Here is a 25,266-nt window from a genome sequence, read left to right as displayed (position 1 = left end):
AAAAATTAATTTTAAGTAATATACCAAACAATTTTATAACTTAAATTTAGCATTTAAAATTTCAATACTTGTTTTTTTTAGTACTTAATTTTCAGGTTACCAACCAACACCCTAGTTTATGGCACACCCTAGTGTCACGGGTTATGGATCAAAGTCCATGACGAATGCATACATAACGTCTCATGGAGATCAAGTTATTTAACCCACTTGAATTGACCCAATTCGTGAAACTCGTGAAGAAGCTCATCTACTTGAAGCATTGGTGGCCCGATTAAACACTCTAGTAAAACTAGAGTTATCATGGTTAATGTAATTCTTAAGGGATAAGATTGTATAGAATTTAAATCTCTTCGAACTCTATTTAATCTGTACTATTGGATACATGAGAGCTCAACTATAAATAGGGGTCTTCTCCCTCATTTGTAATCATCACATTGTACATTTTTCTTGAGTTAAAAAAAATATTTGAGAGCATTTACTCAAACAACTTGTCTGCGTTGCTTACTTATGGCTTTTCAGTTATTTCATTGCTCATCCGCTTTGAGTTACTTCCATTATATTATGATGCCTTGGAGAATTTTCGTGAGAATTCTCATCTTTCGAGAGTTAGGTTGACTTAGACAGATTTAAAGCAAATAAATCGCCTAAGGTCGTGCGGTTTGCCAGACTTATGTTCTAGTCCCATGACAAATGTGTAAATGAGACACTAATGCTCACAAGCTACTTAAGTTCAACTGAAAAAAGAAAATATTGAACTTGATTCGGTAATTATCGAGTTGAACTCATGCTTGAGCTCTTAGTGACTACCCACAATATTATTAACCTTAAGCTTAATTATTAAGCCGAACTTGAGCTCGAGATCGAGCTTGAGTACAAAATTTGATAAAGAAGCTTAATCGAGCTCAAACTCGTGTAGCTCGATTAGATCTAGAGCCAAGCTCGAGCTTAAAAGCAAATGTTCAATCGAGCTCAAGCTAAGTATCAAGCTCCAAATTTTGAGTCAAGTTCAAGCCTGAGCTTGGCAATATTTGGACTTTGCTCGACTCAGCTCGATTACACCCCTAGGACACCCACGATGCAAGTAAAGAACAAAATTATGTAATAAATATAATTATTGAAAACTGATATGATTAACAAATGAGATTTTAGTTGAATAGTAAAATAAAATTGTTGAAGATTATAAATGTTTGGGTTTAGATCTTATTGTGTGTATTTGTATTTTTATATACGAAATGATAAAAAAAACTCTCAAATAATATAATTTACTTAATAAAGTAAGGGTATTTCATCATTACATTCTTTGAGTTAATGTCTAGTGACTCTTAACACCAAACTTATTAAATAATTTAATATTAATAAAGATAAATACAGTACAAACACAATAGAAGTAATATTATAAATATTAGATTACAGTATATTCAATCATGGGTGGAAACAAATGTGTACATAAAAATTAAATGAGGCTTTAGTTATTATGTTAAAGTTGAAATTATGAAAATCATGTTTTTTAAAGCTCAAATCTCACTGTATCTAGATTTTTTTAATTTATTTCAGTTTTATAGATTTTATATAAAAGAATAAAAATAAAATACTCTCATAATAACATTCGTTACTTTATAAGAAAAAAGTTTTTAATCATTTTCTAATTAGATTGGTATTCAATTAACTCGTGACACTAACTCGATTAGAAATTTAAATACTAAGTAACTACAAAATGTATTCCAACAATACAAATTACAATGAACGAAAAGTTTAGAAGAAAATCACATCCATGACAAACAAACATATTGGAGCTCAAGACTCACCATTGCAAATGCTTGAACTCGAGTGTCCAAAGACTCGGATCTTCAACTTTAAGCCTTTAACCAACAATACCAAGGTCTTATTTGCCTTTTAATTTATTTAAAGCTATAATTTAATAACATTTAACAATTATTACCCAAATTCATCGTTATAATTATTAAACTAAATAAATAATTTAACAAATTAACTCGCCTACACAATTTATATAGGTAATCTACAATAGAATCATTCAACTATGATTTTTTTCTCACCTAGCTAAGCAATGTTACAAAATGATCACTTAACTATTAGTAAATTTCTTTTTTGATCACTCAACTTTGAAAAGTTACAAAAATGTAACTCAATTATTCAATTTTGTCTTTTTTGTCATCAACTGCCTGACATAAAAAGGCAAACACTAAAAAATCTAAAGTATTTGAGTGATCTAAAGAGATAAAACTGAATAGTTGAGTGACCATTTTATAACTTTTTATAATTGATTGACTAAAAAAAATTTATCAATAATTGAATGACCATTTTATAACTTTTTATAATTAAATAACAAAAAAAATATAATTGAATGTTACTAACATAGTTTTGCCCATGATGTAATCTCAACCGTTATATTTGACTACCGATCATGTTAATTTTCAGATCATAGAAGGAAAATATCCTTGTTGCAATCTCAATCGTTTATATTTGACCATTGGTCATGTTAATTTTCAGATCACAAAAGTCAAATATCCTTGTTGCAATCTCAACCGTTAATTCTTAGAATGAGCAAAACCGACGATACAAAATCTCTCCGCAGCAGATCCCTGCTCTTAACACCGTCAAAATTGAATACTTTGTAATGTTTCTGAGTTGCCACGTGTAATGATTAAGGAAATGCGCGGCCGTGACAGGCACTAAGGCAAACGTGTACAGTGCACTGTCACCGGCAGGTGACAAAGAAAAAGAACCTCGTAAAATGGGCCTTGCTGAGTTCTTATCAAGGTTTAATTCTTATTTTAACCCCTGTACTCTTTGAGCATTTGAAATTTAGTCCTCCCCCTTTAGTTTCAAGAATTTAATCACTTTACTTATATGATTTTTCTATAAAAAAATTATAACTAACTTAATAACACTGTTAATGTACTTCTGTTAAATTTAAATACACGATGTTTTAATACTCAAAGGTTTTAAATTAAATAAATAGAGAGATTAAATTTTAAAAGTTTAAAATACAAAAACCGGTGGTAGAATTAAACATTTTTAATTTTTATTTTAAAGCTAAAATTTTAATAACAAAATAATAAGTACCAAATTAAACTTGATTAAGGATGCTTATTTTATTATTAAAAATTACTTACGGAGTTATGTATCTAACTTAATTCTCGTTTTTTCTAAAAAAAAAACCTACTTTCACCTTAAATCATTAAAAAATTAAAGAAAAAAATCCTATTACAGTGGCTAAAGTGAATTTATTGTACTTTTATTGGTCATTAATTACTATATTTTATTTTTTCAATATCTATTTAAAATTAGAAAAAAATAATTGAATTTTGTTTCGAAAAAGGGCAATGTGCAAATGGTCCCTAATTTCGGGTTATTTTGGGAAGTGGGCCCCGAGACAGGGATGAAATTGAAAACGACAAAACATTTGAAACAAAATAGCAAAAGTGAGTGACGTAACAGGTTGTTGAGTGAATAGAGACGTTAAGATGAAATCGTAACTGTCGATCCCTTTTTTTTAATAAATTAAAAAATTAAAAAAATGTTAGTTTTTAAATATGATTTGGGAATTTAAGTCTTACTTGCATTAGTGGCGCGTGGTGTCGCGTGGGTGTACCTCCACTATTATGCATTTATTTTTCTTCTGTTTTTCTTTAATGATTTTAGGTTTGTACACTCCCAATGTCTCAAGCATAGACTTCTCTCAACTTTGTTGAAAGTGGGGCAGTTAAAATTTTTTCTAGATTTTAAAATTATTTTATAATCAAGGGTAAATTTCGCGTAATGTCACTAAATTATTAATAATTTTATATTTTAGTTACTTCAGTTTAAAAAGTTACAAAACGATCATTAAACATTTTAAAAGTCTCATTTAAGTCACTGAATTATTTGAAAATTTTTATATGTCACTTGGCTGCTAATTTTTTTTTAAGTTTGACTAGCGTGCTCCAAGTAATGATTCAACAATTGGTATGGTGGATCAATATCCATCGGTAAGTAGAAGAATATACCTTAGATCCAACTTGATTTGACAAATAGTGTTGAAAATTGAAGAATTTTTTTTAAAAATTTTGGTTCACAAATTTGTGACATTCAATAACGGTTCACATATTTTGACATTATTGTAAAAAATAATAATAAGACATGCTTGCTTTTAGATACTATTGTGAGTGGTGCATTTCCCTGCGGTTAGCGTAAAAACAGCGGTGATAGTGAGATTAAATACTATAGTGATATTGTAACGTAAAAAAAAAACTAAACACACTGCACTAGAAATAAACGCCCATCCAAAAAGACCCTTCATAGAAAAAAAGGGTAAAACTCCACCTACCATATATAAAATATATTATTTTATTAAATAAAAAAGTAAATTCAAGTATGTTATAAATCCTTTTTTTTTTTACTCTTAAGAATAACTAAATATTACTTATCCATTTACTTGTTATTAATTTAACAACTTTATAGTTTTACCAATTAAAACAAAATTAAATAATTTTATTATAGAATGTGGCATACAATTGAAATCATCTAACTTGGCATACAATTAAATTTACTTAAAATCATGTTGTAAAATAGATAGTTTGCAATTAACCTTTAACATAATATGTCGATTGACATATGTATTGTTATCAATGAAGGAGGACGTAAATTTGAGTGCGATGAAATGCATTATCCTTCTATATATGGGCTAGGGAGAGATTACGAATAATTTTAACTGTTGGGATCGATCCGATTAAGCAACAAGTAAAAAAAATAACGAAATAAATTAAGAAATTGAACACACAAATTTAACGTGGAAAAACTCATCCAAAGGGGATAAAAAACCACGGGTAAATATAATTATACTATAATGGCAACAGAACGAAGAGTACAAAAGATGGAGATAAAAACTAAACCCCGAAAACAAAGAACCCTCAAAACGTAAACACAAAATTCTCTAAATATGTTATGAGTTCTAATATCTAATTGGTGTATTTTCTAAGATTGTAAAAGAGCTTATTTATAGGCTAAATTCATAGGTCAAATAATAATAAAATAATCTAGACAAATCAGAGTTTGAAATAAATAAACAGAGTTTAAGCGAAAGATTATTTCTCAAATTTGACTGAGTCATACTCAACATTAACCATTATATTAAAAATAAATATAATCGAACTTATAATAATTTTTTAAATTAACACAATACAATTAAATAGCAATTGCTTGTAATCCAAGAAATGGCCTACATCCCCAAGATATTTTGTTTCTTCACCTTTTGTTTGGGTCAATCACGTTCATAACAATAAGAGTGATTTAATGCTAATTATTAGGAAATTTGTACCTTTTTTTTTAAATATCTCATAAATTTGGTTCCATATAAATTATCATAAAATTTGAGGTGATTAAAAAAATCAAAAGTAGCTTTAATTTTAAATAAATTTAATTATATATAAGGACTATTATTTATTACTAGCTTTTATGTGACATTTACTCTTAGTGAAAATAAAAAATATTTAAAAATATTTTTTATTTTTAAAAATATTTATATAATATTCTGGTATTGTTTGAGGTATGTGACTTTCTTTTCAATAATATTGTCTCTAAAGTTCGAACATGTATCTCTTATTGAGAATGTAATGTACCTTACATTTGCACCCAACACTTATTTGTAATATTTTCCGCTTTATAGTTAATCTATATTACATTTAAAAATAAAATAAAATAAACTAGTAAAACAAACATGTTAGAGAAAAAAAATAGTAGGTAGTATAAAGAGTATACAGTGTTCTTTTTAAAAAATTCCTAGCTAACTTTTTAATTTATTTTATTTTGCATTCTTAAGATATAATTTAAATTTATCAAATAATTTTGTATCATCTTTTTGAGTTATATATGCTATTATTTTAATTTTCAAGTTAGTATTAAATTAATTTGTGCATCAAAATAATTAAAGTTTTAATATTTTTATAGATATTAACAACAATTTTTAACTCTTCAAACGAATTAAAAATAATCATATATCTCGTTGCTTTAATTTTTTAAGGATAACATATGGGTGCGTGTCAACTTTGTTAATCTGTTTGTAGAGTTAAAACATACGATTACAATTATATCAAATAATCATTCATTATAAAATATGATTTCATTTAATTTTAAGGATATTTAATTACTTACAAAAGGGGAAAAAGACACGAATATCAAATTATTAAAGGTAAAAATATCATGGAAGCTTCTATATTAGGAGTCAGATTGCATTTTGTCCCATTTATTGAAAAATGGGTAAATTAGTCATTGTGCGTTAGATCAAAGAGTAAGTTGATTCATTCTATTAAAAATTCGGCGCAGTTAACGAAATAACCAAACAAATTACACATGGCGTGCTGATGTACAAGGACCGTATATTAGCAGTAGAAATATATGAAAGTTTTGATAGAAAAACTAAATTGCTCTTTGATCTAACATACGTGGACTAATTTACTATTTTTTTAGTACATGAGCAAAATGCAATCTAACTCTTAATATAATGATTTGTATGATATTTTACCAATTATTATTTTCTTTAAAAAAGGAAAATGTGAAGTAAATGTTGAATTTCAACATCAATCAAAATTTCAAAAAGTCTTAGTAGTTAATATGAAAACAAAGAAAAGTCTTAAAATAATATATATATATATATATATATATATGAGTTGGTAGAGTGTCCTAAATTCTTTAGAAAGAGACTCACCAAAAATTGGATTAAAAAAAAAATATTATTAATAATATTATTGAAATTCTTTTTGAGGAGCCTAAGACTAGACTATACGGCGGTGTGGTCGTTACCATAACGCGCACAGCACCGTGCGTGGGCCCTGACGTTAGAAATATGGTCTGTGTGGGCCATTGGACCTTTGTTTTTTGTTTTCTTTTTCCTTTTTGAATACTTACTTGAGAGGATTACCAATTTTCATTTTCCTTTTTTACCCTTTCTAATCTTCCTCAAACCACGAAATCGCCATCTTACTTTTTTGGTCAAATTCTGTTATTAGACTCTATACTTTGCATAGATTGTAAATTTAGCATCTTTACTTTAATTTGATCAATTCTAATATTTGTATTTTTTGAATTTTGAATAGTCTTGACCAAACGGTAACATTCTCAATCGTGATTCTCGTATCCATTGGTTTACTCGGATTAATACATATTACCATTCTAGCAAAACACAAACAATTATATTAATCCAATATGAAAATAAATGTACGTATTTATTTATTTAGATGAGTGCGTTAAATCAAAATCAAAATCATATGAACCACGATTCAAGTTTCATGTATATAATTGTACCAAATCAAAGTTTATATATCAAATTACACATTGGACCAAAATTCATGTATAAATTTGATAATTATCTCTAAAATTATATAACGAAGTTAGCATATATTAATGGTGGCAATTCCTTGATCTGAGATGATGAAATTGAAGATTTGGGACTTATATGAATTGATGTTAAATTCAATGGCTTATAGCGTAAATCATCCAAAAGAAATTAATTACATCTTCTAAACGCGTGTTTATAAAAGACATTGAATAATTAGTTGATACTAACAAGTTTTAATGACAAAATCAATTTTATTAGTTGAAAAAAGTTTATCATTAAATTAGTATTATAGAGAAGTCTTTCATCTAGCCCATTGAGTCTTAGTTCAAGGATGTGGGTTCGAGTGTGTTGAAGCGTATTATCCTTCTATTTAAAGATTGAGGAGGGATTATGAGTAGTTTCAAGCATTGTATCAAAAATAATAGATACGATAAAAACAACCTATAATAAGATTAATGTTCAAAAAATAAAATGTTTCATCTACATTTTATATCTCACACTACCTCGTCATTTAATGGGTGTGCACCTAAGTATTATTTTAAAATAAAGTATTTTCACCAACAATATTTTGATTTAAGTTAAAATATGCTTTAACCCCTATATTATTCATACGTTGAAAATTTAATCCCTCAACTTTTTAAGTTTCAAAATCACCATGTTTTTGGTAAAAGTATCATGGAAGTTATTGTATTAGGAGTCGGATTGTATTTTGCGCATTCTACTAAAAAAATGGGAAAATTAATACTTGGTCATTTTATTAAAAAATTCATTCATTTTTATTGTTAAACACTGGTACCTATACATCAACCTAAGGTACATTTTTCGTCACCCATGCCAGTTTTTAATAGTAGAAATAAATAAAAATTTCAACAAAAATGACCAGTTTACTCTTTGATCTAACATACAGGAACTAATTTGTCTATTTTTTAAGTAAAGGAACAAAATCAATCTTACTCCTGATACAGGGTCTTCAATGGTAATTCTACCCCAAGTTACTATTAAATTCACCCTAGATTTATCATTCTCAACCAAATGGCTCTTTGGTAGTTTCGAATACAAACCAATGGCAAATACGTCAAAAGTGAATACAACTACTAACACTAGAGTCATTTCAAAGCTTATTCAAGTTAATAAATATATATTTAAGCCAATGGATTCATTTGGACGGATATCCCTGAAAACCTGCCATTGTTTGTAAATCTTTTTCTCAACATTGTTCTTTTCCCTTATAAAAAATCACACCCATCATTTGTTTTTCCGCCCCATTTTCCTTGTTTCTCTCATTTTCCCTTCAAAGATTCCACCTTTTTTGAACCAAGATGGACTGTTTTGTACCTTCAAGGAAGCCTTGTTTCATTGAAGAAGATGATGGTTTAGCTTCACTTGCAGGCATGGAGGGTGTTGGGTATTCAGGTGGAAGCTATTACAAAAACCATAGCCAAAATGGGTTTTTCTCAACACCCTTTTGTTTCTCAAGGAGGAATAATAGTTTAAGGAACATGTCTTCTTCTTCTTCTTCTTCTTCTTCTTCTTTTTCATGTTTGATTTCTTCTTCTCCAAGGTCTACTAGGTTTTATGATGGCAGATTTGAAGATCATCATCAACCCCATTTCTTGGATGCTTGCTTCCTTTGCAAGAAACCTCTTGGGGGTAATAAGGACATCTTCATGTACAGGTTTAGTCCTTATTTCCCCATCTTCATGCACATATTAAAGAGTAATTTATTCATTTCTTCTATTAAAATTTGGTGACAACGTGTAATTATTTGATTATGTTATTAGGCATGTAAATTTTCAATGGTAAAAATAGATGAATAAAAATGATCAGATTAATCTATTAGTTTTTGAATAAAAATAATAAAATATAATCAAAATTTTCACAATAGTTTTACCATTTCGTCGGTGATATATGGGTACTTAGTTATATGTTGAAAAATGTTGCAGAGGGGACACACCTTTTTGTAGTGAAGAGTGTAGGCAAGAACAAATAGACATGGATGAAGCTAAAGAAAACAATTTGAGCTTTTCTTCATCAATGAAAGCATTGAGGAAGGAGAAAGACCAAAGGAAATCATCCAAATCTCCAACCAAAGCTGAAGATTACCCTTTTAGAACAAGCACTGTTGCAGCTGCTTGAAATCAACATATCTACCATATAAATAGTTGAAAAAATATATATGAAGATCCATGAAGAAGCCTATTTTTAGGGGTTTCTTTGTTTTTATAATTGTGAATGTTATATAACACACTATATGAGAATGTGAAATAAGCTTGTATTAAACCCTATCATGCTGTGTTTTCTTTTTGGGATACTTTTTTGACAAATGTTAATGCATAAATGAAGAGAATGGTGAGAAGGGTATGGTTTTTTATTGCCCTTCTTGGTATATTTGTGTAGTAAATGTAAATTGATATAAGTGGAAGTTAATAAAAGATGTTCCTTTTTGCTTTATTATTTTTAAGAGTTTGATTAAATTTTATTTTTATTAAAAATAGATAAATTAATTTTTGTTTATCATTTTTTAAAAATTTCATCCTGCTATAATATTAAAGATTGATATGGGTGTGCCCGTAGAGTTTATGTTAATTTTCGGTGTCAGTTTTAAAAGTAAAATGAATATAATTTTTAATAGAATGACCGTTTTATTTTTGATGAATTTACTCAATTTTTAAATAAAAGATAAAAAATTTAATACAATAATATTTATAAAACTTTAATTTGTTGCACTTGTAGTTCTATTTTTCCCTATTGCTTAACATGTTGAAAAATAGTGAAAGAAAGGAAGAAAAAGTGGGGTTTGCTTCTTAGTTAAGGAATTTCAAAATTTGAGAATTGTTGTTTGCTTTTGTGAACTTTTTGACTAAATGGCATTAGATATGTAAGTCTTAACTTTTGACTATTATTGTTGAAGAATAAATAAATTGGGTTTGGGTGGTCCAATTTTGTTGAGACCATAATAGCATTTACTTCAAAGTGAACTCTTTTTAAAGTCTTAGAACAAAGCACTAGGCTTGGGCTTCAATGGTTAGGTCCAAAGTCTTTAGAATTCAATAATACCAAGTACACTTTTCTTTCTTTATACAATCTCTAAAGGGTAAAATAGGTTTTAGTCCTTATATTTTGATAAAATTTAAGATTTAATCTCTATATTTAAAAACATAAAATTAATTCTTTTATTTTTATTTAAAATTCAATATAGTAGTTAAAATTGTAAGTATTTTTATGTGAAATTTTCTTAACTTCAAATTTTTATTACGATGTTTTACATTACGTGACAATTGGCATATAATTGACATGAAAGACTTGAACTTTTTCTTTTGTTTAAGTTCAAGTTCATTACAAAATCTATTTTTAGTTACATGGCTATCAAATGTGTATTTTTATTTTAAAATGCAACACCAATAAATTTAACAATGTTATCAGTTTGACCTAAATTTCCTAATTTGAAAAATAGGACTAAATTCACGTAAATAAAAGTACAGGACCAAATTTCAAAGAGTACAAGATCTTATGATATATTTTTAACTTTTTAGGCATAACATCAAATTTAGCTATTGATGTTTACATCATTTATCAAATTGACCATTATTCTTTTTTGAACTAAATTTGACATCAAACTTTCAATAAAAGTCAAATTTAACATTCAACCTTTTGAAAAATAGTCGAATTGGTGTTTTTTCTAATACAATACTGACTAAAATGCCAAAAATTTAAATACAGTAGTTTGTATGACAATCCACGTGTATTGCATGCAAATATTGTTGTTTTTTTAATGATTTTTTATAATTATTTTTAAATTATTTTTTTATAATTTTTATATTATTTATTGACGTGACGTATAAAATAAATAGGGTTGGAGTAATTTTGTCTTGTGTCTTATTGATGAGAGGTTCGGGTATTTATACAAGCTATTACAGCTCACCATATGACCCCATAATTTTGTCTTGACTCCCTCGTTCCTAGTATTGACATTCCGTACAGACTTTAGGTCTGTTGGACACGTGTTTCGTTATGGGTTGCCTGCAGAGCATGCGGTCCTTTCTGCTCCTAGTATTGACATTCTGTATGGGCTCCAGGTTTGTTGGATATGTGTTTCACTCAGGGTTGCTCGTGGAACATGCGATCCCCCTTCTGTGAGTTCCTTGGACGCATGCAAGTTGAGATTGTTACCTTTCCCTAGTTCGTGTCAGCTCAACCTGCGAACTTGTTTAGCGAGCTGGGTTCGCGAACACCTCTTGCTCTCCTCTCACGGCTCGTCTCGTACTCAATTGTCTGATAGGACCTATCCATGTCACGAGCAGGCGACTTGGACTCTACCTGGATTCGGGTTGCCGTTTACTGATTTGTAATAAATAGTATCATGTCGGAATAAAAGTGTGAAAGGACTATTATTAGATTGTCATGCCAACTTCATTAAAAATTAATGTTTTAATCAGTATTTTTGTTAAAAAAATAATTCAATAAATTTTTAAAGGTAAATAATGAAATTTAATTAAAAAACAAAAATATAATTATTGAAGATTAAATTTATATTTTTTCATTAAAATAATAGTTTTGTCAAACAAGCAACTATTGAAATGAACACGTGAGCAAGACGAAAGCAACGTCCGTTTGGCGGTCAGGCGGTGACTCCACGTGGCACTTTAAAGACAAAGCCGTGGTGGTTACTTGAAAAATTTTCCCCCACAATGAACTTGGACACGTCATCAGTCAACAAAGCCTTGCCTACGTGTCATCTTGTTCTTGGTACAGGTACTTGATGAATTTGCCACTTGCTTTAGTTTGAATGGTATGATAGTTAATTTATTCTCTTTTAAATCATTGAATTTACAATGTAACAATCACCTGTAACCACCATCATTTTATCATATTCATCAGGCCAATCATCGTCAGCCGCGTATTAATTCTCATTGTTCAATGTATCTCCCTCTACCTTCAGGGTTATAATATATATAATTACTCAAAAAATGAAAAGTTCACTTATATAAATTAAAAGGTTAAAATATGATTTAAATAATTGTATTAGTATATTTTAAATTTAACTTTTCTATTTTTAAAATTTAAAATTCAAGTTTAATTGTTAATTATGATAAATTTTTCTATTAAATTTACTAATGCATCATTAAAAAACCCTTAATTGGTAGTCATATAACAAAAAGACCGTAAATAAACCTTAATTTAACAGAATAATTTTAACATGTTAATAATTGAATTTACATTTTCAAACTCGAAAAGTAGAGGCTAAATTTCTTAAAATAAAAATAGGAGACTAAATTTGATAAAAGTATCATAGAGGCCATGTAGTTGGAGTTAGGTTGCATTTTGTCACATGTTTGAACAAAATATACCAATTAGTCATTGAATGTTCAAATAGTAAAATGAAAATTTCTGTTAAAAAATTCATCCATTTCTACTTTTAAAAATTGGCGTGACCGACAAAATGTGCACTTCATGTTTTTATACATGGATTAGTTTTTAACAATAGAAATAGATAAATTTTTTATAGAAAGACCAATTTGCTATTTATTCTAACGTATAGAAACTAATTTACCAAATTTTAAGTAAATAGACCAAATAAAATTTACTCTTAATACAAAGATCTCGAATATTTTTACCATTAAATTCTAAATATAAAAAAACAAAAATACTTATAACATATTTTAACCGAATTAAAAAAACTTTCTATCCTAACAAGTAACTACCAAAAAAACAATACTTTATATCGTAAGACCAATCGTAGCAGCCTGCGGAAGCGCGCGCAGTGTATTTTTGGAGGAAAAAGTCATAATTTTTATCATTGTATTAATTTTATTATTATTATTCACCGTAATCTTCAACGAAAAAAAAAGCCGACAACAACCGATGATTTGTTCATTTCTTCCTTGCTATTTGCCTAAATATTTACAGTCTTTCTAACATCCTTAGATTATATTGTTCTGATAATTAGTATCTTTTGGACAATCAAATTCAAGAATCCGACCAAAAAAAAAAAAAAACCCAAAAATGTTGGAGGATCAAGTGGCTTACCTCTTGCAGAGGTATTTGGGGAATTACGTGATAGGTCTCAATAAAGAAGCTCTTAATATCAGTGTTTGGCAAGGTTTGTTGATATTTGTTTCTGGGGTTCTCTGTTTTTTTTTTTTTTGGTTTTTTAGTGTATGAAACTGTTGATGGAGTTCATTCGTTATGGTTAATTTTCATATTTGTGCTTCATGTATTGGATTTGAACGTTTATTTGCTTCATTGAATCATTTGGATACTTGGGTAGTTTGGGTTTTCGACTATAATTGAGGGTGTGTAAGTGTTTTGATCCGATGAGGTTAAACAGCAGATATATAGTCAAGGTGAGTGTTGGTTTGGTTTGAATTAAATGTAATTTCTTTTTTGATTGGTATAGTGTTGCTTGCTTAATTTTTGAATCTGGATGAAAGTGTTGGTTAAATTTTAATCATATAGTATTGGTTGTAAGTGACCATTAAGTATAGAAGGTGTCTTAGACTAGTATGCATTAATTTCTTGTTTGAATCAAATGTCATTTTTTTGATTGGTATAGTGTTACTTGCTTAATTTTTGAATGTGGATGGAAGTGTTAGTCAAATTTTAATGATATAGTATTGGTTTTAAGTGACCATTGAGTATAGAGGGTGTCTTAGACTAATATGCATTAATTTCTTTTTATTTTTTGAATTGTGAAAAAAAAAAAAAAACAGGTGATGTTGAACTAACAAATATGCAACTGAAGCCAGAGGCACTTAATGCATTGAAGTTGCCGGTGAAGGTTAAAGCAGGGTTTCTTGGATCAGTTAAACTCAAGGTTTGTGGTGTAAACTGTTGTTGTCATAAAATTTTATTAACATATGGGGTCTGCTCTATGTTCTGGATGTTTTGTCATTTGCTTGTGGCTGGTTGATTGAATTTAAAAACAAATTATAATCATAAATTTCATGAGTGTGAAATCTATAAAGCGATGAAGCTGGTCTTGAAGATGGTTGAGGTGAAGTTAGTATTATGGTGGCCGTATGGCAGTGGTGACTGGCTGGTAGTATATTATGCCTGAGACGTGCATGATAATGCTGAACTGCAAATTTAATAAAACTGCTGTTTTGCATGCCACTATTAATTTCGGTAAATATGAGAAGTCTGAGTGAGGAAAACAAGATCTGAACCTTGGATGTTGGTCCTCCTAAAGAGAGGCAACAAACATCAGGCAAATCTTGAGTTGTGTATGCAACTTTTGTCTAAAATGAATTATTTAATACTTGTAAACGTCATTTCATTCTTATAAGCATGGACGTTCCATATGCCAACTTCAGGTTCCATGGAGTAGGCTTGGTCAGGATCCAGTTTTGGTTTACTTAGATCGCATTTTCTTGTTAGCTGAACCTGCAACCTCAGTTGAAGGCTGTAGTGAGGATGCTATCCAAGAAGCTAAGAAAAGCCGAGTACGGGTAAGACCTTGATGAGCAGTGTGTATGTTGATGCTATTAACCATATAAAATTGTTTTTATATTTAATTTGTTATACTAATTTAAATATTTTTGTTAATAGGAAATGGAAACGAAGCTGTTAGAGAGAATGCACCAGTTAAAGCCTGAAATGGTATTTTAATGAGACTGTCAATACGTTGTTATTGAACATATGATTGTCATTAGTTGGTCAAAACCCTTTTCATGGTTATATGTTTGAACAATTAGGTTTCTACATTTTAGACTTTCTTTTACCATACATAAGCTTTACCCTTTATGATCCTTGTCTGTGTTTTCTATGAATTTTCCCTTTATGATCCTTGAGCATCTAGGTTTCAAGAAGTTTCTTTGTTCTCAAAATACCTTGAGTCATTATAACTGCTAGTGATATGAGGTAGCATATGTTAGACCAATAGGTATGTTTTATCTTCTGTGTTCGGAGCATACCTGCATTCCACTTCTTTTTCCTTGATTCTGCATTTTATTTCTGATATTTGCCAATGTTTGTTCTGCATGAGCCAAAAAATTTTGGTCTTTTGACTTTTGATTCATTCCTTTACTGAACTTTATATTTGGTTTCTGATTATGATTTAAAATTACATTTTTGTCTTTGAAGAATAAATCATGGTTGGGATCCCTTATCAGCACAATAATTGGTAACTTGAAGCTCTCAATCTCTAATATTCACATCAGATATGAGGATCTTGAGAGGTACAAAAAAACCTAAAGGTTGATGCCCTCTTTTCTTAGCAATTTGTGTGGAACTAAATGCTTTTTTTCTCCCTTTTCATTTTAGCAATCCTGGCCACCCTTTTGCGGCTGGCCTTACATTGGAGAAACTCTCAGCTGTAACTGTTGATGATAGTGGGAAGGAGACTTTTGTTACTGGCGGTGCATTGGATCGTATACAGAAGGTAAACCTCTTTTAGTAAATAACAAAATTTGATTTTTCAATGTTTCAATCACTTTTGACGGACAGAAGTTCACTGAGGCATAACTTATCATAAAAAGACTTTGTCATATTGTTTTATCATAAAATTATTCTCTATGATTATAGAAAAATAGATTCATTCGTTGTTGGGTTGCTTCTTGATGCTGCACAGTTTTAGCAAAAACTATCGTTCCTTTTCTTCTTCATTGGGTTTAAATTTCTATACTAAGCCCAGACCTATAAGCTATTTCATTCTAAAACTGTGGTTTATCAACTTTGCTTACTTTAATGAGTCATTGCCACTTAAAATGGCTGTTGGTCGGGTCCCCTGTGAAGCTGTTTGATGCAACCATCCTAACTTTCAGGGCTGTTAACTGCCTCTAGCAGGTCATCGTTAGTCATCACAGATGGTATTCATCACACCACTGTGACCACCGGAGCTCTTTTTCTGCTGACTACTGCTTTTCTGAGACTCTGATCCTTTTGATTCCCTGCCCCCTCAAGTTCATACTTCCTTCTGAGAATTCTATTTATTAACTATTATTTATGATGACTGATTTTTGTTTTTATTCCCTCTGCTTATAGTCTGTTGAACTGGATCGACTTGCTCTTTACTTGGATTCTGATATATCACCATGGCATATCAAAGAGCCGTGGGAGGATTTACTTCCTGCTGAGTGGGTTCAGGTATTCCCCTGTCACTTTTTGAATTTAACATGTATACTGATTTCTGTTGCTTTTCTCAGTTCTAGACCAAGAGTGTCCTTCTTTCCCATGAACTGCAGGTTTTCAGATTTGGTACAAAAGATGGCAGACCAGCTGATCATCCTACAGAAGAGCACAGCTATATCCTGCAGCCAGTGACTGGAGATGCAAAGTACATGAAGCTGCGGCAAAATGAATCATCTAATAGTGATGAGCCTCTCCAAAAAGCAGCAGTGAGCCTGGAGAATGTCACACTTTGTTTGTCGAAGGTTATTTCTAGTGTTTCTATCCCGGAAGTGCTTTGTTTACATTGAAGGTAGGTTTTTAATGGTTTTATTATCCTTGTATATGCAGGATGGATACAGGGATATTTTAAAATTGGCTGACAACTTCACGGCCTTCAATCAGAGGTTGAAATATGCCCATTACCGTCCGTCTTTCACTTTGAAGTCAGATCCAAGGTCTTGGTGGAAGTATGCTTACAAAGCTGTTTCTGATCAGATGAAGAAGGCTAGGTGCCTAAACAAGATAACTCTGTTTCTTTCTGTCCTGGATTTTATTGTTTATTGCACAACATCTCCTCATATGATTAACCTGCACAAAGATAAAACCTTTAATCTGCATCATCCTGGAAATTGCTATGTGTGTTAAGTCTTGAAAGTCAGTACTATTCGACAGAGGATGGTTCATATCTTAGAATTTCTGCTTTGGTTTTTTATTTCTCTTTTTTTTTGAAGCTCGGGCATAAAGGTTTATGCAAGTGGGGAGCTTTTGCCTTTCTTTCTTTGTTTTTTTTTTTTTTTAAACCATGATTGGATTTTCACAGGATTTTCTTTTGGTTATGCATTTTCTAAGAAACTAGTTGTTGTGGCAGTGGAAAACTGTCATGGGAGCAGGTTTTGAAATATACAAGGTTGCGGAAGAAATATATATCCCTCTATGCATCACTGCTTAAATCTGACGTGAATCGGCCAGTAGTTGATGACAATAAAGAAATTGAGGAACTTGATCGTGAACTTGATATTGAACTTATACTGCAGTGGAGGTAATGTATTTTGTTATTTCCTTTGGCTGGTTTCTTCCTTAACAAGTGTACCTTTTATTCCCTTGAGACTGCTTCTCTTGGATTTAACTATTTACACCGAAGTAGACTGCTACTCATTGACAAGAACCAAGGGTCTCGTACATCACATTGAACAACAGCATGTGCATTCTAATTGCATAATGAACTTAATCCTACCACTCCAATCTTAATCTCCTTAGCTTCATGTCAAAACTTGCTCTAGCATTTTAATTTTCAAATTCTTATAGGTATCTAACTTCAATCTATACTGGATGGCGATAGATGAAGTTGCTCAATATAGCTAAGGCTAATTGCCACTTAATTATAATGTTATTAACGTTAGAGAGACATCAGGAGAGTGAACAGAAAGTGAGAAGTTTGTTGATGTCTGTAGCCACACGCATAAGTATTCTGGGCTTGTCATATGGATGTGCATAACAACTCTAAACTCTGAACCCTTCACTATATTTTTGGTTCAATGAAGTGACTTTTCGATCTAGATGAGGACTATATCCTGGTATTATGCAGAATGTTGGCGCACAAGTTTCTTGAGCAGTCTATAGAATCAGAAGACTATTTGAAGAAGCAGAAAGCTAAACAATCATGGTGGTCATTTGGATGGTACAAATGTTCTTACAATTTAATTAATAGACTCCTATGATGCTGTAGAATTTACAAATAACCTGTTCTTACAATTACAGGGCAGTCAATCTTTTAAAGATGAAACCGAATCATTACATTTCAGTGAAGAGGAGTGGCAGCAATTAAATAAAATTATAGGATATAAGGAAGATGAAGATGGGCAGTCGCTTATGATCGATGAAAACCCTGACATTCTTCAGACTGTTTTGGAGATTCACATGAAACATAATGCTTCAAAGCTTCTGGATGGAGCCCATACATGTCTTGCTGATTTATCGTGTGAAGGACTTGATTGCTCCATTAAGCTTTATCCAGAGACGAAAGTGTTTGGTGTGAAACTGGGGTCATATCAATTATCATCTCCTAATGGTCTTCTTGCTCAGGTCTAATTTTCCTCTTGCATTTTCAGACTTGTTTTTTATTTTATTTTATTTGTTACATAGGTTTTCTTGCTAAAGTCCAATTTCCCTCTTTCATTCTTCACAATTGCTTTTTGATTGGTTACATAATTCCCCAACAGTAGCGGCACCTTAATTCTCCTTTGTTCATGCAGAGTGCGACTACAGCTGACTCTTTAGTTGGTGTCTTCTGCTATAAGCCTTTTGATGCTAAAGTAGACTGGAGCATGGTTGCTAAAGCTTCTCCTTGTTATGTGACTGTATGGAATCACTCCTAACTCTTGAATTGTAATTTCTTTGGACTGTATACTGATTTGTTAATCCCATGTCTTTGGTCAGTATCTCAAGGATTCCCTCGATGAAATTGCCAAATTTTTTGAAAGCAATACAGCTGTGAGCCACACAATTGCACTGGAAACTGCAACTGCTGTACAGGTTTTATTATGCTTATATATCTTTTTCTCTTCTATTGAAGAGAGCTTTCCGTAGCCAGGTCACTAGAAAAGGCTTTTATCATTATGAGTTTATGACTTTAAAATATTGTATAATAGTATATCATTTCGAGTTTATGACTACTAAATACTGTAGAATATTTAATTCTGGTTTCTGATGGGAAGGTAAATAATATTGAAATTAATGAGAGCAACTAGATGCTCCTGTTTTAAGTTGTTGTAAGTTGTAAGGGCACATTCTTTAAACAACTCTACTAAAATCAGAGTTAAAAATAAAATTTGTTAACATAAAATTTTCCTGTATCACCAGTAAGAATCAAATTTATCATGGTTTCATATAATTTATTCTTTCAGAAATGTTTTTTTTTTAGCACTAGCATATTCAAGTGATGATTGGTCTGGTTCCCTAATGGCATGTTTAAATGATCATCAGATGACAATTGATGAAGTAAAACGGTCTGCTCAGCAACAAGTGAACAGGGCTTTGAAGGACCATACCAGGTATGTTACTTTACATTGAAAATTGCAACAGTGACCATATTGGTATCTCCAAGGATTTCTAGGCTACTCTGTGTCTGCTTTCTTCTTCTTTTGAAGTCCTTTAATGTTTCTTACCGCTGCTGCTGTCTTGTCTCTCTTCTCCCTCCATTGGGGGGGGGGGATATAATGTCTTAGAGTCCTATATAGCTACTGAAATTATGTTTATCGATGTGATAACTGTTATTGCTTCATGAGCCTTTCATGAGGGGCTAAAACACAAACTATGAAGCTTCATATGATATTGTTCCATTTTGATTTAATCAGCATATTTTTCCAGGATTAATTAATCCTTGTATTGTATTTGTAACTGAAAATTGAAAGCTTAGATTCACCTTACTGGTATTGATTATTTATCTTTCAATTTTCATTGAAAGGCAGTTTTTTAGGTATGTAAGCTGTAATATTTGGATGTGGCTTGTTGGGTGATATGGGTTGTCCATTTTGGGGTCTTACATATCATGTTTTGTATACTCTTCTATGTTCGTTTGATCAATATATTTATCCCATTGACTTTGAGAAGACATATTTTAGTTATTAGTATGCAATTTACATGCAAAGTATTTATTTTTACCTGTTTGTAGGTTTCTGCTAGATTTGGATATTGCAGCTCCTAAGATTACAATTCCAACTGAATTTCAACCTGATAACAAGCATTTCACAAAGCTTCTTCTTGATTTGGGAAATTTGGTCATTCGTTCACAGGTTTGAAGATGAAGAGAATCTTAATTGCATAATCTGAAATGTATAATTTATAAGGATTTTTGCTGATATCTTCAGGATGACAATGCACTCACATCTCCTGAGGAGCTGGATTTGTATTCGCAGTTTGATTTGGTTTTAAGTGATGTATCTGCTTTTTTGGTTGATGGTGATTACCATTGGAGCCAAACATCTCTAAAGAAGTCTGCGGCTTCTGCCAACACTGATGGTCTTAGTTTCTTGCCCGTTATTGACAAATGCGGGGTAATCTTAAAGCTTCAGCAGGTAAAGTTGTAGACAATTTCCCTTAAATGTTTTTATAATGTTGAGTGTTTTTAGGTCACTATTTTTATATCACATACAGATTCGCTTAGAGAACCCGTCATACCCGACAACAAGGCTTGCTATACAATTACCATCTTTAGGGTTTCACTTTTCTCCTGCTCGGTACCATAGATTAATGCAAGTAATTAAAATATTCCAAGAGGAGGAAAACGACAGCCCAGATCTGCTTTATGCTTGGAATCAAGCTGACTTTGAGGGTTGGTTGTCTGTTCTTAGTAGGAAGGTCTCTCTCTCTCTCTCTTCCATATACATTGTGTGCGTGTGCACATGCATGTTTTTTATCTGGTTTTATTTTCTTGACAATTCTTTAACCCCTCCCACAATATTCATGTGATAGGGTGTGGGAAATAGGAAGCTGTATGGCAGCAGCGATACTTGTGCTTAGTAGGGCCTTTTCTATATGTACTTGAAAGTCCTGTCTCCAAGTCATACAAGCAGTATATCAGGTTCACTTACCAACTTGTCCAGATTTGTTTTCCAATGGCATTGATCATCTTATATAAGTGGAATACTGGATATGGTATTTTGAAGATTTAGGAGGTTTGAACACACAATGCTTCACTAAGAGTGTTACATTCTCCGTGAAATCTCTTCTTAATAGATTAAATTAAAAATCTACTACAAGAATACAGAACTCCACCCTTTATATCCATGTTGGGCAGATATGGATTTGATAAGGATGAATACATTCTGATGTGGTTAGATACACTAAGTTCTCGTTGTTGTGGCTAAGGTCTTAGAAGACTTGTGTTTTCAGAGTCACCCATCTAGTTAACCATGTGCTATAGCATTACTGGTTCATGTACAATCTTCTTATTTGTACTTGAGGCTATCAAGTTTATGTCCTAATTTATTTGCTTTGTAGCTTGAGAGGAAAACATGTGTATTTCGTTCCAGCAGAGTTGGTTGGTGGCGTGGAATCTGTATTAGCTGTTGGTGATGCTGCACGGACAAATAGCAAAGCCGTAAGAGCATTTTAATTATTTAAATACTGACTATTGCGGAGTCAAGTGAGATTGCTTGCAACTTAAATTCCGAGTGTTCAAATGTGATTTTCCCTTTGCATATTTGCTTTATTTACATTATATTTCTTATTAGGTGGTGGAAGATGCAAATGCTCTTATATTACGGTGCGATAATGATGATTCAAGGAAGGCATGGCATAGCCGCCTGCAGGGAGTTATATATCATACATCGGTAGGCCCTTTGTACCTGGTGTAATCTGTTAAAAATGCGTAGCAAAAAAAGGTAGAAGAAGAGGGACGGATTGGAGACTGAAGTGGATAATTCTCAAAGAGCTGTTACACCTCAGTAATTTTAGTCTTTAATTGATATTGACTATACCGTGTCTAACCGTACAATGTGATATACATAGGAAAACTAATGAACCGAAAATCATTAGAATTAGGAGAAGTCTAATACCCAACTAACTAAAATTACCATTATACATGAAAATAGCCTGACTTGTATAAGGGTTCCTCTAGCACACATATATCACATTCTTTCATGCTAATTCTAATGCAGTTGGCTCTGTAAAATCAATTCGCATTATGTAGTCATTAATAAGGGAAGCACTTTGTGTGGGTCACAATCTTTGTAACGCAAAAGTTATAATCTATCTGCAGGATTCTGCTGCTATTACTGGTCTATCTGAAACTTCATCAGACTCGGAAACAGAACGCAATGACAAGAATGATACAACTGATCTATCAAAGAAAGAGAGTGTTTTCATAACTGGTGTTCTTGATGAGCTAAAGGTCGACTTTAGTTATAATCATCAGGTATGCCTGATTGTTTTCTCATGAACTTCAGCTGAAGTTGATCCACCAAGAATTTAACTGATTTGTGCACCTTTTCTAGCATGAGCGAAGTTTCATTAAGGTGCTTCTTGCTGAAGAGCATCCACTATTTGAATTCCGAGCATTAGGTGGTCTGGTAAGGTTAACATTGTCACGTTTATTTTAGTTTATATTTCTATTTGTTATGATCTTATAAATTTTATTTTTGTCAAACAGGTTGAACTTTCAATAAAAGGGAATGATATGTTTATTGGTACCGTTCTGAAATCCTTGAAATTGAAGATTTGATTTGCTGCAATCCTGTGTCTCAGCCTTGCTACTTAGCAAGATCTGTTGTCTGAAGTGCAGATGCACAATCATTAGATGATGCTGGGAATCGGTGTTTTGAAAGAAATGATATGTCCCCAATTGAAGGAGATGATAAATTTTATGAAGCACCTGAAGATTTAGTTGATTCTTTTGAATTCGCAACACACGTCTCAGAAAGCATCTGAATTAGCTAGTTTGGAAAGTTTTCTTTCATCAGAAAAACATTGTTCATGACTCACAGTTTTAGTCGTGTCACTGGTTTACTCCTGATGACAACCTTCTTCCGAGGAGTGAGGCTATTGAACCAAGTGATACATTAGACAGTTTTGTTAAAGCACAAATAGTTATTTATGACCAGAACTCTCCTCTATACAACAATATTGACATGAAGGTGGGTTCTTCTCTGGGTTTGAAATAGACTTATGTCATTATCTTTTTGTATTTTAAAGTAATAAAATGTTGTTCTCAGGTCACAGTGACTCTGTCTACATTGTCATTTTTCTGTCGTAGACCAACAATCCTTGCCATTATGGACTTTGCTAATGCTGTTACTATTGAGGATGAAACCTGTGAATCTTTTAGTGATGGTTCTTCTGCAGTTGGGGTGAAACATGATATTTCTAGTGAAGATCCTGTTGACAATCAACAAGCAACCAATTTTGATGAGCCTGTGGTCAAAGGTCTGCTAGGAAAAGGAAAATCTCGAATTATATTCAATTTAACATTAAATATGGCTCATGCTCAGATCTTGTTGATGAATGAAAATGAAACGAAGCTTGCTACATTGTCACAAGAAAATCTGCTCACTGATATAAAGGTCTGGATTACCTGTTTTACAAATTTTCATGTCTCTTCAAGAAGTTTCGATTAATTCCTTCTCTTTTTCATCTCATCTCATTCTCTGCATTTTTTGAAACAAAATTACTGTATCTTGAATTTGATCTCAAAAGTTTTCTTCTATTTGAAGGTGTTCCCATCCTCTTTTAGTATAAAAGCATCATTGGGAAATTTGAGAATAAGTGATGATAGTCTCCCAAGCAGCCATATGTATTTCTGGATCTGTGACATGAGAGATCCTGGAGGCACTTCATTTGTTGAGGTATTTATTTTATCTATGATTTTATTTTTGACCCTGCAACAAAAGTTCTTCATTTTGTTTAGATCTGTGGATGTGTTGCTCAAGTTCGCTTTGTCTTTTCAAATGTAACTAGTTTTTCTGTAGTTCTCCTAGATGACAGCCTCTCTGCTTTATGTGTACAGAATACTATTCATTTTTCCTCTTTCTTTCTTTCTTTTTTGTCTATTTGTCTGAATTTAGTTTATAATGTTACAAAAACTTATCATCATTTTTTTCGCTGGTTTATAGCTGGTTTTTACTTCATTCAGCATTGATGATGAGGATTATGAAGGTTACGAGTATAGCCTCTTTGGCCAACTTTCAGAAGTGCGCATTGTTTACTTAAATCGCTTTGTGCAGGAGGTAATAAAAATTTCAATTATTATAATTACTTAATGCAGTTTTTGTTTATTTCTCATGTCTGAAATTTGATAACGTAGGTTACAAGTTATTTTATGGGTCTTGTTCCCAATGATTCAAAAGATGTGAAATTGAAAGATCAAGTTACAGACTCAGAGAAGTGGTTCACAACTAGTGAAATTGAAGGATCACCTGCCATAAGGTTGGACCTTTCACTTAGGAAACCTATAATCCTGATGCCTCGCAGAACAGACAGCCTCGATACGTTAATATTGGAATATAGATTTAATGAGTTTCAATTTTCATTATTTTCTGCCTATGTAGCTATTTTATGTCATCAGTGATCTTGACTTGTTACAGTAACTGTTTTTAAATTTTCTGTGACAGTTATCTGAAGCTTGATGTTGTTCATATTACGGTGAAAAATACCTTCCAATGGTTCTCTGGCAGTAAAAGTGACTTGAATGCTGTCCACCTTGAAATAATGACAATTCTGGTGAGGATCTAACTAGATTGTCTCTTGCTAGGCCTGTTCAGTAAATTCTAAGAAATTGGAATAGAAATGGCAGGAACTCATTGATGGTCTTTCCCTGCTATAATGTAGATATAATGAACTCACCATTAAGTTTCATCTGTTTTGAGGTTTTTGTTGGAATTTTATTTTGACTTTCTTATACCAACAATGTTCAACATTTTCTTGGAACCTAGAGTAGTTTTTATCACAAACCACTATTTTTTGTCCAAGTATTTCATCGTAACATGGAAATAATTTTATCAAAGAAATTCAAGGTGGGTATGGATGGGTTAATAAATTCATAGAAATATTTTTAGTTGGACCAATAAATTACTACCACATAGGTGGGACAAATAGTAGGAAAAAATCGTGTGATGAATGGCATATTTCAATTGTTAACCTGGCTAACGTAATCTCTTGCATACATTTTCTTCCCTCTTTTCTCTAATGGGATGCAGGTTCAGGACATCAATTTAAATGTTGGTACTAAATCAAAATTAAGCGAAAGCATTATTAAGGATGTCAAGGGGTTTCTATTGTCATCCAGAGGTCCATGCCCATTACCGTCCGTCTTTCACTTTGAAGTCAGATCC

General features: G+C 31.6%; 2 protein-coding genes across 4 annotated transcripts in view; both read left to right on the top strand.

Moving 5' to 3' along the window:
* The first annotated feature begins 8,485 nt into the window (after positions 1 to 8,485).
* LOC105789323 (FCS-Like Zinc finger 2) lies at positions 8,486 to 9,618 on the top strand. Of its 2 annotated transcripts, none has more exons than XM_052627726.1 (2): positions 8,486 to 9,049; positions 9,277 to 9,417. In XM_052627726.1, exons 1-2 carry the CDS (start codon positions 8,653 to 8,655, stop codon positions 9,321 to 9,323), a joined length of 444 nt encoding a protein of 147 aa, XP_052483686.1. In that variant the 5' UTR covers positions 8,486 to 8,652; the 3' UTR covers positions 9,324 to 9,417. The 2 variants fall into 2 exon arrangements, with proteins under 2 accessions (XP_052483686.1, XP_012472114.1); XM_012616660.2 differs by having other exon boundaries at positions 8,489 to 9,008; positions 9,277 to 9,618.
* Positions 9,619 to 13,149: 3,531 nt separating this feature from the next.
* Positions 13,150 to 25,266, top strand: part of LOC105789322 (uncharacterized) — a 40,668-nt gene continuing 28,551 nt past the window's right edge. The window contains exons 1-18 of one of the 2 annotated variants that reach the window (XM_052627724.1): positions 13,150 to 13,433; positions 14,044 to 14,147; positions 14,647 to 14,781; positions 14,882 to 14,932; positions 15,416 to 15,510; positions 15,596 to 15,713; positions 16,316 to 16,417; positions 16,516 to 16,704; positions 16,790 to 16,950; positions 17,310 to 17,480; positions 18,027 to 18,119; positions 18,205 to 18,523; positions 18,694 to 18,798; positions 18,878 to 18,973; positions 19,424 to 19,491; positions 20,112 to 20,232; positions 20,308 to 20,514; positions 20,594 to 20,797. In XM_052627724.1, the coding sequence (XP_052483684.1) occupies positions 13,337 to 13,433; positions 14,044 to 14,147; positions 14,647 to 14,781; positions 14,882 to 14,932; positions 15,416 to 15,510; positions 15,596 to 15,713; positions 16,316 to 16,417; positions 16,516 to 16,704; positions 16,790 to 16,950; positions 17,310 to 17,480; positions 18,027 to 18,119; positions 18,205 to 18,523; positions 18,694 to 18,798; positions 18,878 to 18,973; positions 19,424 to 19,491; positions 20,112 to 20,232; positions 20,308 to 20,514; positions 20,594 to 20,797 (2,436 nt within the window). In that variant the 5' untranslated portion in view covers positions 13,150 to 13,336. Of the gene's footprint in view, positions 13,434 to 14,043; positions 14,148 to 14,646; positions 14,782 to 14,881; positions 14,933 to 15,415; positions 15,511 to 15,595; positions 15,714 to 16,315; positions 16,418 to 16,515; positions 16,705 to 16,789; positions 16,951 to 17,309; positions 17,481 to 18,026; positions 18,120 to 18,156; positions 18,524 to 18,693; positions 18,799 to 18,877; positions 18,974 to 19,423; positions 19,492 to 20,111; positions 20,233 to 20,307; positions 20,515 to 20,593; positions 20,798 to 25,266 lie in introns of those variants that run through there. The other variant, XM_052627723.1, reaches the window with a different exon arrangement.

This window comes from Gossypium raimondii, chromosome 2 (genome assembly GCF_025698545.1).
Source record: "Gossypium raimondii isolate GPD5lz chromosome 2, ASM2569854v1, whole genome shotgun sequence".
Lineage (NCBI taxonomy): Eukaryota > Viridiplantae > Streptophyta > Magnoliopsida > Malvales > Malvaceae > Gossypium > Gossypium raimondii.
Note: the sequence above shows the minus strand (reverse complement) of the source record. Positions and strands in the feature narration are given on the sequence as shown.

What these genes read in the sequence shown, in the direction of transcription:
- LOC105789323 (XM_012616660.2), top strand. Translation starts at nt 8,653, where the DNA reads ATGGACTGTTTTGTACCTTCAAGGAAGCCTTGTTTCATTGAAGAAGAT. An exon ending in AAGGACATCTTCATGTACAG is followed by an intron (nt 9,009 to 9,276) that starts GTTTAGTCCTTA and finishes AAAATGTTGCAG; the next exon opens with AGGGGACACACCTTTTTGTA.